The 13,963-nt window shown below is 49.4% G+C and overlaps 1 protein-coding gene across 1 annotated transcript; it reads right to left on the bottom strand.

The window, feature by feature from the left end:
* Positions 1-775: 775 nt before the first annotated feature.
* Positions 776-13,698, bottom strand: rabac1 (Rab acceptor 1 (prenylated)). The gene is made up of 5 exons (XM_055665952.1): positions 13,566-13,698; positions 9,195-9,407; positions 7,632-7,729; positions 1,806-1,907; positions 776-935 (listed from the first exon to the last, which is right to left on the bottom strand). The coding sequence occupies exons 1-5, from the start codon at positions 13,631-13,633 to the stop codon at positions 847-849; spliced, it is 570 nt and encodes a 189-aa protein (XP_055521927.1). The 5' UTR covers positions 13,634-13,698; the 3' UTR covers positions 776-846.
* Positions 13,699-13,963: the final 265 nt, after the last annotated feature.

Raw genomic sequence — 13,963 nt, 5'->3', positions numbered from 1 at the left:
GGGCGGAGAGAGAAGGGGGAGGAGAAGAGGAGAAGTGGGGAGGAGAGAGAAGGGGGGAGGAGACTGAGAAGGGGGAGGAGAGAGAAGGGGGCGGAGAGAGAAGGGGTGAGAGAGAGAGAGAAGGGGAGGAAGGAAGGGGGAGGAGAGAGAACGGGGGAGAAGAGAAGGGGGAGGAAGGGGAAGGAAAGGGGGAGCGAAGGAGCGGGAAATGGGCAAGGAGGGGGAAGGAAAGGAGGGAGGTGGGGGAGTGGAGGGGGTTAAGCTGAGGGGGTCGCGGCGGAGGAGGAGGGGGGAGGCGGAAGGGGAGTGAGAGGGGAGGGGAGGAAAGAGATGGGAGAGGAGGGGAGGTGTAAGAGGGGAAGGAGAGGGAGAGGGGTTAGAGCAGAGCGGCCCTCTCCCTCCCTCTCCTTACTACACGCTCTCCCCCCTCCCTACCCCCATTGCCCTCCTGGCCTTCCCGGCCTCTCTCCTCACCCCCCCCCCCCACCCCCCGCCAAGGCTCAGGGTAGCCGGTGGTAGGGGTAGTAAAGTCCAGTCGTGGGCGGCCGAGGTCAGTGGTAGCAGCTGATGGACGCAGAGCCGAGTGGCACGCCGGCAAGGGTGCTAGTAGCATTGTGGGCGGGGTACGAGTAGTGATGAATGGGCCCCGAGCGCTAGAAACCGGGGAACGGGTCCGAGCGGGTGGGGACCGGTCTCTCTCCTCCCCACTCCCTCCGCTGCTCCGCCCCGCAGTCCGCCCCGCCGCTCCGCTCCACTGCTCCGCTCCGCCCCGCTGCTCCGCCCCACTCCCTCCGCCGCTCCGCCCCGCAGTCCGCCCCGCTGCTCCGCCCCGCTCCACAACTCCCCTCACACCGCCTCCATCTGCAGCTCGTCCCCGTCCACCAACTCCAGCTCGTGGAAGCCGGCGTGGCCTCCGATGGTCACCAGCGTGGCTCCTACATGAGGGAGGGAGGGGTGGGGATGAGGGGAGAGCGGATAGGGGGAGAGGAGAAAATAAAGACTGTGATGTTCAGAGATGAAGAGGAGGGGATTAGGGGGACGGGGGAGCGGGAGAGCGGTGTAGATGGCTAGTGCATGTGCCTTTAACATAGTGACCTCACCACCCTTAACCACTCCCCTTATTAGGTGTATAATTGCATGCTCCCTCCCTGGGGTCTCTCTCTCTAGCTCCAGTGACAGACCACGTACAGCTAGTATAGCAATTATGTGAACAGTTAATAAAAGCTACAGTTAAGACAATGTGTTGTTGAGACTTCTTTACAAGCGGGGGGAGAGATAATAGAGAGGGGGGAGAGTAGAGGGGAGAGAGGTGAGAAGAGAGAGATGGGGAGGAGAGAGGGGGAAGGAGAGAGAGGGAGAAAGAGGGGGGAGGAGAGAGAGAGGGGGCGCGAGAGAGAGGAGAGCGAGAGAGGAGGAGAGGGGGAGGGAGAGAGAGGAGGAGGAGAATAGAGAGGGGGGAGAGAGTAGAGGGGAGGTGGAGGGAGGAGAGGAGAGAGAGAGATGGGGAGGAGAGGGAGGGGGAGGATAGAGGGGGAGAGAGGGGAAGAGAGAGAAGGGGAGGAGAGCGAGGGGGAGGAGAGAGGGGGAGGAGGAGGGGAGAGGTGGAGGAGAGGGGGAGGAGAGAGAGATGGGGGAGGAGAGAGAGGGGGAGGAGAGGGGAAGGGGAGATGAGAGAGAGGAGAGGGGGGGAGATGAGAGAGGGGCCCAGAGAGGGAGAGGGGGTACCAAAAAGCAGGGGTGGAATAGCAGGCATAGTAACACCCCCCCCCCCATCCTCCCTCTGCCCGAGACCCTCCTTCACTCACCCAGAACCCAGAAGACCACCGAGCCGGCTCCAGCCAGCCAGAAGAAGGGGAAGGCAATGGCTCCGGACACTGCGTACTGATGAGCAGGGCTGAGTTCACGGCCTGTGGACACAGAGGCAGAGGCAGCTCAGACTGAGGGTTGGGTAGGAGGGTGAATTGACCTCTGCAAATCCCATATAATATAACCATATAACAATTACAGCACGGAAACAGGCCATCTCGACCCTTCTAGTCCGTGCCGAACACATAATCTCCCCTAGTCCCATCTACCTGCGCTCAGACCATAACCCTCCATTCCCTTCCCATCCATATAACTATCCAATTTATTTTTAAATGATAAAAAAACGAACCTACCGGCCTCCAACACCTTCACTGGAAGCTCATTCCACACAGCTACCACTCTCTGAGTAAAGAAGTTCCCCCTCATGTTACCCCTAAACTTCAGTCCCTTAATTCTCAAGTCATGTCCCCTTGTTTGAATCTTCCCTACTCTCAGTGGGAAAAGCGTTTCCACGTCAACTCTGTCTATCCCTCTCAACATTTTAAAAACCTCTATCAAGTCCCCCCTTAACCTTCTGCGCTCCAAAGAATAAAGCCCTAACTTGTTCAACCTTTCTCTGTAACTTAGTTGCTGAAACCCAGGCAACATGATACAGAGATAGGTTACAGAGATAGGTTGAATAAGTTAGGTCTTTATTCTCTGGAGGGCAGAAGGTTAAGGGGGGACCTGATAGAGGTCTTTAAAATGATGAGAGGGATAGACAGAGTTGATGTGGACAAGCTTTTCCCTTTGAGAATAGGGAAGATTCAAAAACAAGAGGACATGACTTCAGAATTAAGGGACAGAAGTTTAGGGGTAATATGAGGGGGAACTTCTTTACGCAGAGCGTGGTAGCGGTGTGGAATGAGCTTCCAGGGGAAGTGGTGGAGGCAGGTTCATTGGTATCATTTAAAAATAAATTGGATAGGCATATGGATGAGAAGGGAATGGAGGGTTATGGTAGGAGTGCAGGCAGGTGGGACTAAGGGGAAAAAAAATTTTGTTCGGCATGGACATTTGTCCGAGATGGCCTGTTTCCGTGCTGTAATTGTTATATGGTTATATGGTTATCCAATTTATTTTTAAATGATAAAAAACACGAACCTGCCTCCACCACACTTCCACTGGAAGCTCATTACACACACAGCCACCACTCTTGAGTAAAGAAGTTCCCCCTCATGTTACCCCTAAACTTCAGTCCCTTAATTACTATGTCATGTCCCCTTGTTTGAATCTTCCCTACTCTCAGTGGGAAAAGCTTTCCACGTCAACTCTGTCTATCCCTCTCATCATTTTAAAAAACCTCTATCAAGTCCCCCCTTAACCTTCTGCGCTCCAAAAGAATAAAGACCTAACTTGTTCAACCTTTCTCTGTAACTTAGGTGCTGAAACCCAGGCAACATTCTAGTAAATCTCCTCTGTACTCTCTCTATTTTGTTGACATCCTTCCTATAATTAGGCGAATTAGGTCTTTATTCTCTGGAGCGCAGAAGGTTAAGGGGGGACCTGATAGAGGTCTTTAAAATGATGAGAGGGATAGACAGAGTTGATGTGGACAAGCTTTTCCCTTTGAGAAAAGGGAAGATTCAAACAAGAGGACATGACTTCAGAATTAAGGGACAGAAGTTTAGGGGTAATATGAGGGGGAACTTCTTTACGCAGAGAGTGGTAGCGGTGTGGAATGAGCTCCCAGTGGAAGTGGTGGAGGCAGGTTCATTGGTATCATTTAAAAATAAATTGGATAGGCATATGGATGAGAAGGGAATGGAGGGTTATGGTACGAGTGCAGGCAGGTGGGACTAAGGGGAAAAAAATTTGTTCGGCATGGACTTGTAGGGCCGAGATGGCCTGTTTCCGTGCTGTAATTGTTATATGGTTATATGGTTATATGGTTATATGGTTAGGGATAAGGGAAACGAGATATATAGATGGTGATGTAGAGAGATAAAGAACAATGAATGAGAGAGGCAAACAAGTAACGATGATACTTCAAAGTAACATTAACAAATTTGCAGATGACACAAAGCTGAGTGGCAGTGTGAACTGTGAGGAGGATGCTATGAGTGCAGGGTGCCTTGGACAGGTTGGGGGAGTGGGCAGATGCATGGCAGATGCAGTTTAATGTGGATAAATGTGAGGTTATCCAATTTGGTAGCAAAAACAGGAAGGCAGATTACATCGAAACATAGAAATTAGGTGGAAATTAGTTCCCGGGATGGCGGGACTGTCATATGCTGAGAGAATGGAGCGGCTGTGGGCTTGTACACTCTGTGGAGTTTAGAAGGACGAGAGGATATCTTATTGAAACATATAAGATTATAGAAACATAGAAATTAGGTGCAGGAGTAGGACATTCGGCCCTTCGAGCCTGCACCACCATTCAATATGATCATGGCTGATCATCCAACTCAGTATCCCGTACCAGCCTTCTCTCCATACCCCCTGATCCCCTTAGCCACAAGGGCCACATCTAACTCCCTCTTAAATATAGCCAATGAACTGTGGCCTCGACTACCCTCTGCGGCAGAGAGTTCCAGAGATTCACCACTCTCTGTGTGAAAAAAGTTCTTCTCATCTCGGTTTTAAAGGATTTCCCCCTTATCCTTAAGCTGTGACCCCTTGCCCTGGACTTCCCCAACATCGGGAACAATCTTCCTGCATCTAGCCTGTCCAACCCCCTAAGAATTTTGTAAGTTTCTATAAGATCCCCCTCTCAATCTCCTAAATTCTAGAGAGTATAAACCAAGTCTATCCAGTCTTTCTTCATAAGACAGTCCTGACATCCCAGGAATTACTATCTAAATGGCATCAAGTTGGGAAAAGGGGAAGTACAACGGGATCTGGGGGTCCTTGTACATCAGTCTATGAAAGTAAGCATGCAGGTACAGCAGGCAGTGAAGAAAGCCAATGGCATGTTAGCCTTTATGACAAGAGGAATCAAATATAGGAGCAAAGAGGTCCTTCTGCAGTTGTACAGAGCCCTAGTGAGACCACACCTGGAGTATTGTGTGCAGTTTTAGTCCCCTCATTTGAGGAAGGACATTCTTGCTATTGAGGGAGCCCAGCGTAGGTTTACAAGGTTAATTCCCGGGATGGCGGGACTGTCATATGCTGAGAGAATGGAGCAGCTGGGCTTGTACACTCTGTGGAGTTTAGAAGGATGAGAGGGCATCTCATTGAAACATATAAGATTGTTAAGGGCTTGGACACACTAGAGGCAGTAAATATGTTCCCAATGTTGGGGGAGTCCAGAACCAGGGGCCACACAGTTTAAGAATAAGGAGTAAGCCATTTAGAACAGAGACGAGGAAACACTTTTTCTCACAGAGAGTGGTGAGTCTGTGGAATTCTCTGCCTCAGACGGCGGTGGAGGCCGGTTCTCTGGATGCTTTCGAATGAGAGCTAGATAGGGCTCTTAAAAATAGCCGAGTCATAGAAACATAGAAATTAGGTGCAGGAGTAGGCCATTCGGCCCTTCGAGCCTGCACCGCCATTCAATATGATCATGGCTGATCATCCAACTCAGTATCCCGTACCTGCCTTCTCTCCATACCCTCTGATCCCCTTGGCCACAAGGGCCACATCTAACTCCCTCTTAAATATAGCCAATGAACTGTGGCCTCGACTACCCTCTGCGGCAGAGAGTTCCAGAGATTCACCACTCTCTGTGTGAAAAAAGTTCTTCTCATCTCGGTTTTAAAGGGATTTCCCCCTTATCCTTAAGCTGTGACCCCTTGTCCTGGACTTTCCCTAACATCGGGAACAATCTTCCTGCATCTAGCCTGTCCAACCCCTTAAGAATTTTGTAAGTTTCTATAAGATCCCCTCTCAATCTCCTAAATTCTAGAGAGTATAAACCAAGTCTATCCAGTCTTTCATCATAAGATAGTCCTGACATCCCAGGAATCAGTCTGGTGAACCTTCTCTGCACCCCCTCTATGGCAATAATGTCCTTCCTCAGATTTGGAGACCAAAACTGCACGCAATACTCCAGGTGTGGTCTCACCAAGACCCTATACAACTGCAGTAGAACCTCCCTGCTCCTATACTCAAATCCTCTTGCTATGAAAGCCAACATGCCATTCGCTTTCTTTACTGCCTGCTGCACCTGCATGCCTACCTTCAATGACTGGTGTACCATGACACCCAGGTCTCGCTGCATCTCCCCCTTTCCCAATCGGCCACCATTTAGATAATAGTCTGCTTTCCTGTTTTTGCCACCAATTTGTCACATTGAATGGCGGTTCTGGCTCGAAGGGCCGAATGGCCTACTCTTGCACCTAATGTCTATTGAAACAGGCTATTGTTAGCTGTTTGTTGGGTGAGAACGAGAAGCTGGTGTGACTTGGGTGGGGAGGGGATGGAGAGAGAGGGAATGCCGGGGTTACTTGAAGTTAGAGAAGTCAATGTTCATACCGCTGGGGTGTAAGCAGCCCAAGCGAAATATGAGATGCCGTTCCTCCAATTTGCGCTGGGCCTCACTCTGACAGTGGAGGAGGCCCAGGACAGAAAGGTCAGTGTGGGAATGGGAGGGGGAGTTAAAGTGTTTGGGAGATCAACCGGGAGATCAGGTAGGTCCAGGCAGACTGAGCGGAGGTGTGGATAAATGTGAGGTTATCCATTTTGGTGGCAAAAACGGGAAAGCAGACTATTATCTAAATGGTGGCCGATTGGGAAAGGGGGAGATGCAGCGAGACCTGGGTGTCATGGTACACCAGTCGTTGAAGGTAGGTATGCAGGTGCAGCAGGCAGTGAAGAAAGCGAATGGTATGTTGGCTTTCATAGCAAAAGGATTTGAGTATAGGAGCAGGGAGGTCCTACTGCAGTTGTACAGGGTCTTGGTGAGACCACACCTGGAGTATTGTGTGCAGTTTTGGTCTCCAAATCTGAGGAAGGACATTATTGCCATAGAGGGAGTGCAGAGAAGGTTCACCAGACTGATTCCTGGGATGTCAGGACTGTCTTATGAGGATAGACTTGGTTTATCTCTAGAATTTAGGAGATTGAGAGGGGATCTTATAGAAACTTACAAAATTCTTAAGGGGTTGGACAGGCTAGATGCAGGAAGATTGCTCCCGATGTTGGGGAAGTCCAGGACAAGGGGGTCACAGCTTAAGGATAAGGGGGAAATCCTTTAAAACCGAGATGAGGAGAACTTTTCTCACACAGAGAGTGGTGAATCTCTGGAACTCTCTGCCGCAGAGGGTAGTCGAGGCCACACAGTTCATTGGCTATATTTAAGAGGGAGTTAGATGTGGCCCTTGTGGCTAAGGGGATCAGGGGGTATGGAGAGAAGGCAGGTACGGGATACTGAGTTGGATGATCAGCCATGATCATATTGAATGGCGAATGGTGCAGGCTCGAAGGGCCGAATGGCCTACTCCTGCACCTAATTTCTATGTTTCTATGACTCCGCTATTTTTAAGAGCCCGAGCTCTCATTCTAAAGCATCCAGAGAACCGGCCTCCACCGCCCTCTGAGGCAGAGAATTCTACAGACTCACCACTCTCTGTGAGAAAAAGTGTTTCCTCGTCTCTGTTCTAAATGGCTTACTCCTTATTCTTAAACTGTGTGGCCCCTGGTTCTGGACTCCCCCAACATGGGGAACATATTTCCTGCCTCTAGCTTGCCTCTTTCTATGTTCAATTAAACGAACGCCCAGTCTATGTTTGCTCTCGCCGATGTATAAGAGTCTACTACACCTTGACAAAGATGCTGTTCCTCCAATTTTCAAGAGGCTGGCATGGGGCGGGACGGGGTCGGGGTGGGACGGGACACTCGCTCACCGAACAAGACGAGCCGCGATTGGGAGGCGCGGAGGTGCACGATGTAACAGGCTCCAAAGAACACGGCCAGGGCGACCAGCAGCATGGGTGATGTGACTCTGGGGGGGGGAGAGAAGAGGCAGTGACGTCATGCAGGGGTACATCATCACCCCCACCCCCTCCACACACTCACCCACCACACATCCACCCCCTGTCCCCCCTCCCCACCCCCCCACACCCCAGGGAGCGTCCGTCAACGCCAGGATAGTCACCAGGGAGCATCTCTCAATGCCAGGATAGTCACCAGGGAGCATCTCTCAATGCCAGGATAGTCACCAGGGAGCATCTCTCAATGCCAGGATAGTCACCAGGGAGCGTCTCTCAATGCCAGGATAGTCACCAGGGAGCGTCTCTCAATGCCAGGATAGTCACCAGGGAGCGTGTCTCAATGCTAGTACACACACACTCCAGGGAGCGTCTCTCAATGCTAGTGTACACACACACACACACCAGGGATTGTATCTCAAGGCTAGTACACATTCACACACCAGGGAGCGTCTCTCAATGCTAGTACACACACACCAGGGAGTGTCTCTCAATGCTAGTACACGCCCACTAGGGAGTGTCTCTCAATGCTAGTACACATTCACCAGGGAGTGTCTCTCAATGCTAGTGTACACACACACACACAAGGGAGCGTCTCTCAATGCTAGTACACACACACCAGGGAGTGTCTCTCAATGCTAGTACACACCCACCAGGGAGTGTCTCTCAATGCTAGTGCACACCCACCAGGGAGTGTCTCTCAATGCTAGTACACATTCACCAGGGAGTGTCTCTCAATGCTAGTGTACACACACACCAGGGAGCGTCTCTCAATGCTAGTACACACACACCAGGGAGTGTCTCTCAATGCTAGTGTACACACACACATACCAGGGAGTGTCTCTAAATGCTAGTGCGCACACACACCAGGGAGTGTCTCTAAATGCTAGTGCACACATACCAGGGAGTGTCTCTCAATGCTAGTACATGCCCACAGGGAGTGTCTCTCAATGCTAATACGCCCACAGGGAGTGTCTCTCAATGCTAGTACACGACCACTAGGGAGCATCTCTCAATGCTAGTGTACACACACACACACCAGGGATTGTATCTCAAGGCTAGTACACATTCACCAGGGAGTGTCTCAATGCTAGTAGACACACCAGGGAGTGTCTCTCAATGCTAGTACACACCCACCAGGGAGCGTCTCTCAATGCTAGTACATATTCACCAGGGAGTGTCTCTCAATGCTAGTACATATTCACCAGGGAGTGTCTCTCAATGCTAGTACAGACACCACATTCACCAGGGAGTGTCTCTCAATGCTAGTACGTCCACCAGGGAGTGTCTCTCAATGCTAGTACAGACCCACCAGGGAGTGTCTCTAAATGCTAGTACAGACACCACATTCACCAGGGAGTGTCTCTCAATGCTGGTACAGACACCACATTCACCAGGGAGCGTCTCTCAATGGCATCACTGGCAGCAGGGAGCGTCCCTCAATGCCACACACACCTCCCCACCGCAGCGGCCACTCACACGCAGTAGATGATGAGCCCCAGGAACACGAACACGTAGTTACTCTGGAAATGCTCGACGTTCTTCACCAGCCTGGTGCACATCTCCGCCAAGTTCTTGGGGCGCGTGAAGCGCTTCTGGTCCACAAAGTTAGCCCAGGGCCTGATGGTCAGTCTCCTCCGCTCGATCCACTCCTTCGCTGGGCCTTGCGAGATGATCTTGGGGATGTAAATCCTGGAGGATACCAAGATACCAAGATAGGGGGTGTTGTGGATAATGAAGAGGATTTCCAAAGTCTACAGAGTGATTTAGGCCATTTGGAAGAATGGGCTGAAAGATGGCAGATGGAGTTTAATGCTGATAAATGTGAGGTGCTACACCTTGGCAGGACAAATCAAAATAGGACGTACATGGTAAATGGTAGGGAATTGAAGAATACAGTTGAACAGAGGGATCTGGGTATAACCGTGCATAGTTCCTTGAAGGTGGAATCTCATATAGATAGGGTGGTAAAGAAAGCTTTTGGTATGCTAGCCTTTATAAATCAGAGCATTGAGTATAGAAGCTGGGATGTAATGTTAAAATTGTACAAGGCATTGGTGAGACCAAATCTGGAGTATGGTGTACAATTTTGGTCGCCAAATTATAGGAAGGATGTCAACAAAATAGAAAGAGTACAGACGAGATTTACTAGAATGTTGCCTGGGTTTTCAACAACTAAGTTACAGAGATAGGTTGAATAAGTTAGGTCTTTATTCTCTGGAGCGCAGAAGGTTAAGGGGGGACTTGATAGAGGTCTTTAAAATGATGAGAGGGATAGACAGAGTTGATGTGGACAAGCTTTTCCCTTTGAGAATAGGGAAGATTCAAACAAGAGGACATGACTTCAGAATTAAGGGACAGAAGTTTAGGGGTAATATGAGGGGAACTTCTTTACGCAGAGAGTGGTAGCGGTGTGGAATGAGCTCCCAGTGGAAGTGGTGGAGGCAGGTTCATTGGTATCATTTAAAAATAAATTGGATAGGCATATGGATGAGAAGGGAATGGAGGGTTATGGTACGAGTGCAGGCAGGTGGGACTAAGGGGAAAAAAATTTGTTCGGCATGGACTTGTAGGGCCGAGATGGCCTGTTTCCGTGCTGTAATTGTTATATGGTTATAAGGAGGGTGAGGGGGATGGGGGGGAGAGCAGTCGTCAGTGTACGGAGGAGCTGCAGGTGCTAGCATTTACTTCGAGAGGGACCACAACACAAAAACAGGGATGTAATGCTGACCGGGGCTCCAATAATAACAATAATAATAATAAATGTTATTGTCATTGCACATATTAATGATTTGGACGAGGGAATTTAATGCAACATCTCCAAGTTTGCGGATGACACGAAGCTGGGGGGCAGTGTTAGCTGTGAGGAGGATGCTAGGAGGCTGCAGGGTGACTTGGATAGGCTGGGTGAGTGGGCAAATGCATGGCAGAAAACCTTTTCCCACTGAGAGTAGGGAAGATTCAAACAAGGGGACATGAGAATTAAGGGACTGAAGTTTAGGGGTAACATGAGGGGGAACTTCTTTACTCAGAGAGTGGTGGCGGTGTGGAATGAGCTTCCAGTGAAGGTGGTGGAGGCAGGTTCGTTTTTATCATTTAAAAATAAATTGGATAGTTATATGGATGGGAAGGGAATGGAGGGTTATGGTCTGAGCGCAGGTAGATGGGACTAGGGGAGATTAAGTGTTCGGCACGGACTAGAAGGGACGAGATGGCCTGTTTCCGTGCTGTAATTGTTATATGGTTATAGATGCAGTATAATGTGGATAAATGTGAGGTTATCCACTTTGGTGGCAAGAACAGGAAAGCAGACTATTATCTAAATGGTGGCCGATTGGGAAAGGGGGAGATGCATCGAGACCTGGGTGTCATGGTACACCAGTCATTGAAAGTAGCCATGCAGGTGCAGCAGGCAGTGAAGAAAGCGAATGGTATGTTAGCATTCATAGCAAAAGGATTTGAGTATAGGAGCAGGGAGCTTCTACTGCAGTTGTACAGGGTCTTGGTGAGACTACACCTGGAGTATTGCGTACAGCTTTGGTCTCCTAATCTGAGGAAGGACATTATTGCCATAGAGGGAGTACAGAGAAGGTTCACCAGACTGATTCCTGGGGTGTCAGGACTTTCATATGAAGAAAGACTGGATAGACTCGGCTTGTACTCGCTAGAATTTAGAAGATTGAGGGGGGATCTTACAGAAATGTACAAAATTCTTAAGGGGTTGGACAGGCTAGATGCAGGAAGTTGTTCCCGATGTTGGGGAAGTCCAGGACAGCTTAAGGATAAAGGGGAAATCATTTAGGACTGGGATGAGAAAAACAATTTTTACACAGAGAGTGGTGAATCTCTAGAATTCTCTGCCACAGAGGGTAGTTGAGGCCACAGTTCATTGGCTATATTTAAGAGGGTTAGATGTGGCCCTTGTGGCTAAGGGGATCAGGGGGTATGGAGAGAAGGCAGGTACGGGATACTGAGTTGGATGATCAGCCATGATCATATTGAGTGGCGAATGGTGCAGGCTCGAAGGGCCGAATGGCCTCTACTCCTGCACCTATTTTCTATGTTTCTATGTATCTACGTGTGCGACGAGATTTGGTATGCAGCTTCCATCCGATGTCATAACTTAAACAACTAATTAAATTTAGATTTAGATACCCCGAGAAACATGATTTATAAAAAGAACAGTAAAACAGTCTAAACAGTCTAAAGTGTATTGGAACATTGTGAGCAATTTTGGGCCCCGTATCTGAGGAAGGATGTGCCGGCTCTGGAGAGGGTCCAGAGGAGGTTTACAAGAACCATCCCAGGAATGAGTGGGTTAACGTACGATCAGCGTTTGTCGGCACTGGGCCTGTACTCGCTGGAGTTTAGAAGGATGAGGGGGAACCTCATTGAAACGTACAGAATAGTGAAAGGCCCGGATAGAGTGGATGTGGAGAGGATGTTTCCACTAGTGGGAGAGTCTAGGACCAGAGGGCACAACCTCAGAATTAAAGGACGTTCTTTTAGGAAGGAGACGAGGAGGAATTTCTTTAGCCAGAGGGTGGTGAATCTGTGGAATTCTTTGCTGCAGACGGCTGTGGAGGTCACAAGTCAGTGGATATTTTGACGGCAGAGATAGATAGATTGTTGATTAGTGCGGGTGTCAGGGGTTATGGGGAGAAGGCAGGAGAATGGGGTTAGGGGGGAGAGATAACTCAGCCATGATAGAAACATAGAAATTAGGTGAAGGAGTAGGCCATTCGGCCCTTCGAGCCTGCACTGCCATTCAATATGATCATGGCTGATCATCCAACTCAGTATCCCGTACCTGCCTTCTCTCCATACCCCCTGATCCCCTTAGCCACAAGGGCCACATCTAACTCCCTCTTAAATATAGCCAATGAACTGTGGCCCCGACTACCCTCTGCGGCAGAGAGTTCCAGAGATTCACCACTCTCTGTGTGAAAAAAGTTCTTCTCATCTCGGTTTTAAAGGATTTCCCCCTTATCCTTAAGCTGTGACCTCTTGTCCTGGACTTCCCCAACATCGGGAGCAATCTTCCTGCATCTAGCCTGTCCAACCCCTTAAGAATTTTGTAAGTTTCTATAAGATCCCCTCTCAATCTCCTAAATTCTAGAGAGTATAAACCAAGTCTATCCAGTCTTTCTTCATAAGACAGTCCAGACGTCCCAGGAATCAGTCTGGTGAACCTTCTCTGTACTCCCTCTACGGCAATAATGTCCTTCCTCAGATTTGGAGACCAAAACTGTACGCAATACTCCAGGTGTGGTCTCATCAAGACCCTGTACAACTGCAGTAGAACCTCCCTGCTCCTATACTCAAATCCTCTACGGCAAGAATGTCCTTCCTCAGATTTGGAGACCAAAACTGTACGCAATACTCCAGGTGTGGTCTCACCAAGACCCTGTACAACTGCAGTAGAACCTCCCTGCTCCTATACTCAAAAGTTCTTCTCATGATTGAACTGGATGGGTCGAATGGCCTGATTAACCATATAACCTTATAACAATTACAGCACGGAAACAGGCCATCTCGGCCCTACAAGTCCGTGCCGAACAAATTTTTTTCCCCTTAGTCCCACCTGCCTGCACTCGTACCATAACCCTCCATTCCCTTCTCATCCATATGCCTATCCAATTTATGTTTATAAACCATATAACATATTATTTACCATATTATTTTTATATAACCATATAACAATTACAGCACGGAAACAGGCCATCTCGGCCCTACAAGTCCGTGCCGAACAAAGGATGATTCTGTTGCTGGAGCCAACAAAAAGGATTATGGGGAGGATGGAGGGGATGAGGTGCAAGGGGTGGAGCGGCCAGGATACACCCCCCTTACCTGCCGGTCATTCCACCCAGCTCTTCCTCCTTCGTCAGAGAGAAGACATCGTCGGCCTTGGTCACCATTGCTCACGGTCTCAGCAAATGAACAACTTCAGCAGCTGGCCTGCAAAAGGACAAAGTCTATCACCAAAGATGTTGGCCAACGCAAACCCAACGATAGCCGTCTTTCCTTGACACCTTTCATCTCCCTCCGAGATGCAGGGAGGCGTCTCCTGTACGTGCTCCTCCTCCTCTACCTGGCCCAGCGTCCGGACAAACAGTGGCGGTCGGTGTTGCCTTTAGTTTAGAGCAGCGGTTCCCAACGTGGGGCAGTTTGATTTTTAAGGGGGGCAATTGAGGAGGTCTGGGTCCAAATTTTCGATTTTGATTTTTTTGGATTTTCCATCAGGTAAA

This window comes from Leucoraja erinacea, unplaced genomic scaffold, assembly GCF_028641065.1.
Source record: "Leucoraja erinacea ecotype New England unplaced genomic scaffold, Leri_hhj_1 Leri_1648S, whole genome shotgun sequence".
NCBI classification, from domain to species: Eukaryota; Metazoa; Chordata; class Chondrichthyes; order Rajiformes; family Rajidae; genus Leucoraja; species Leucoraja erinaceus.
The sequence above is the reverse complement of the archived record's forward strand: the minus strand, read 5'-3'. Positions and strand labels throughout refer to the sequence as shown.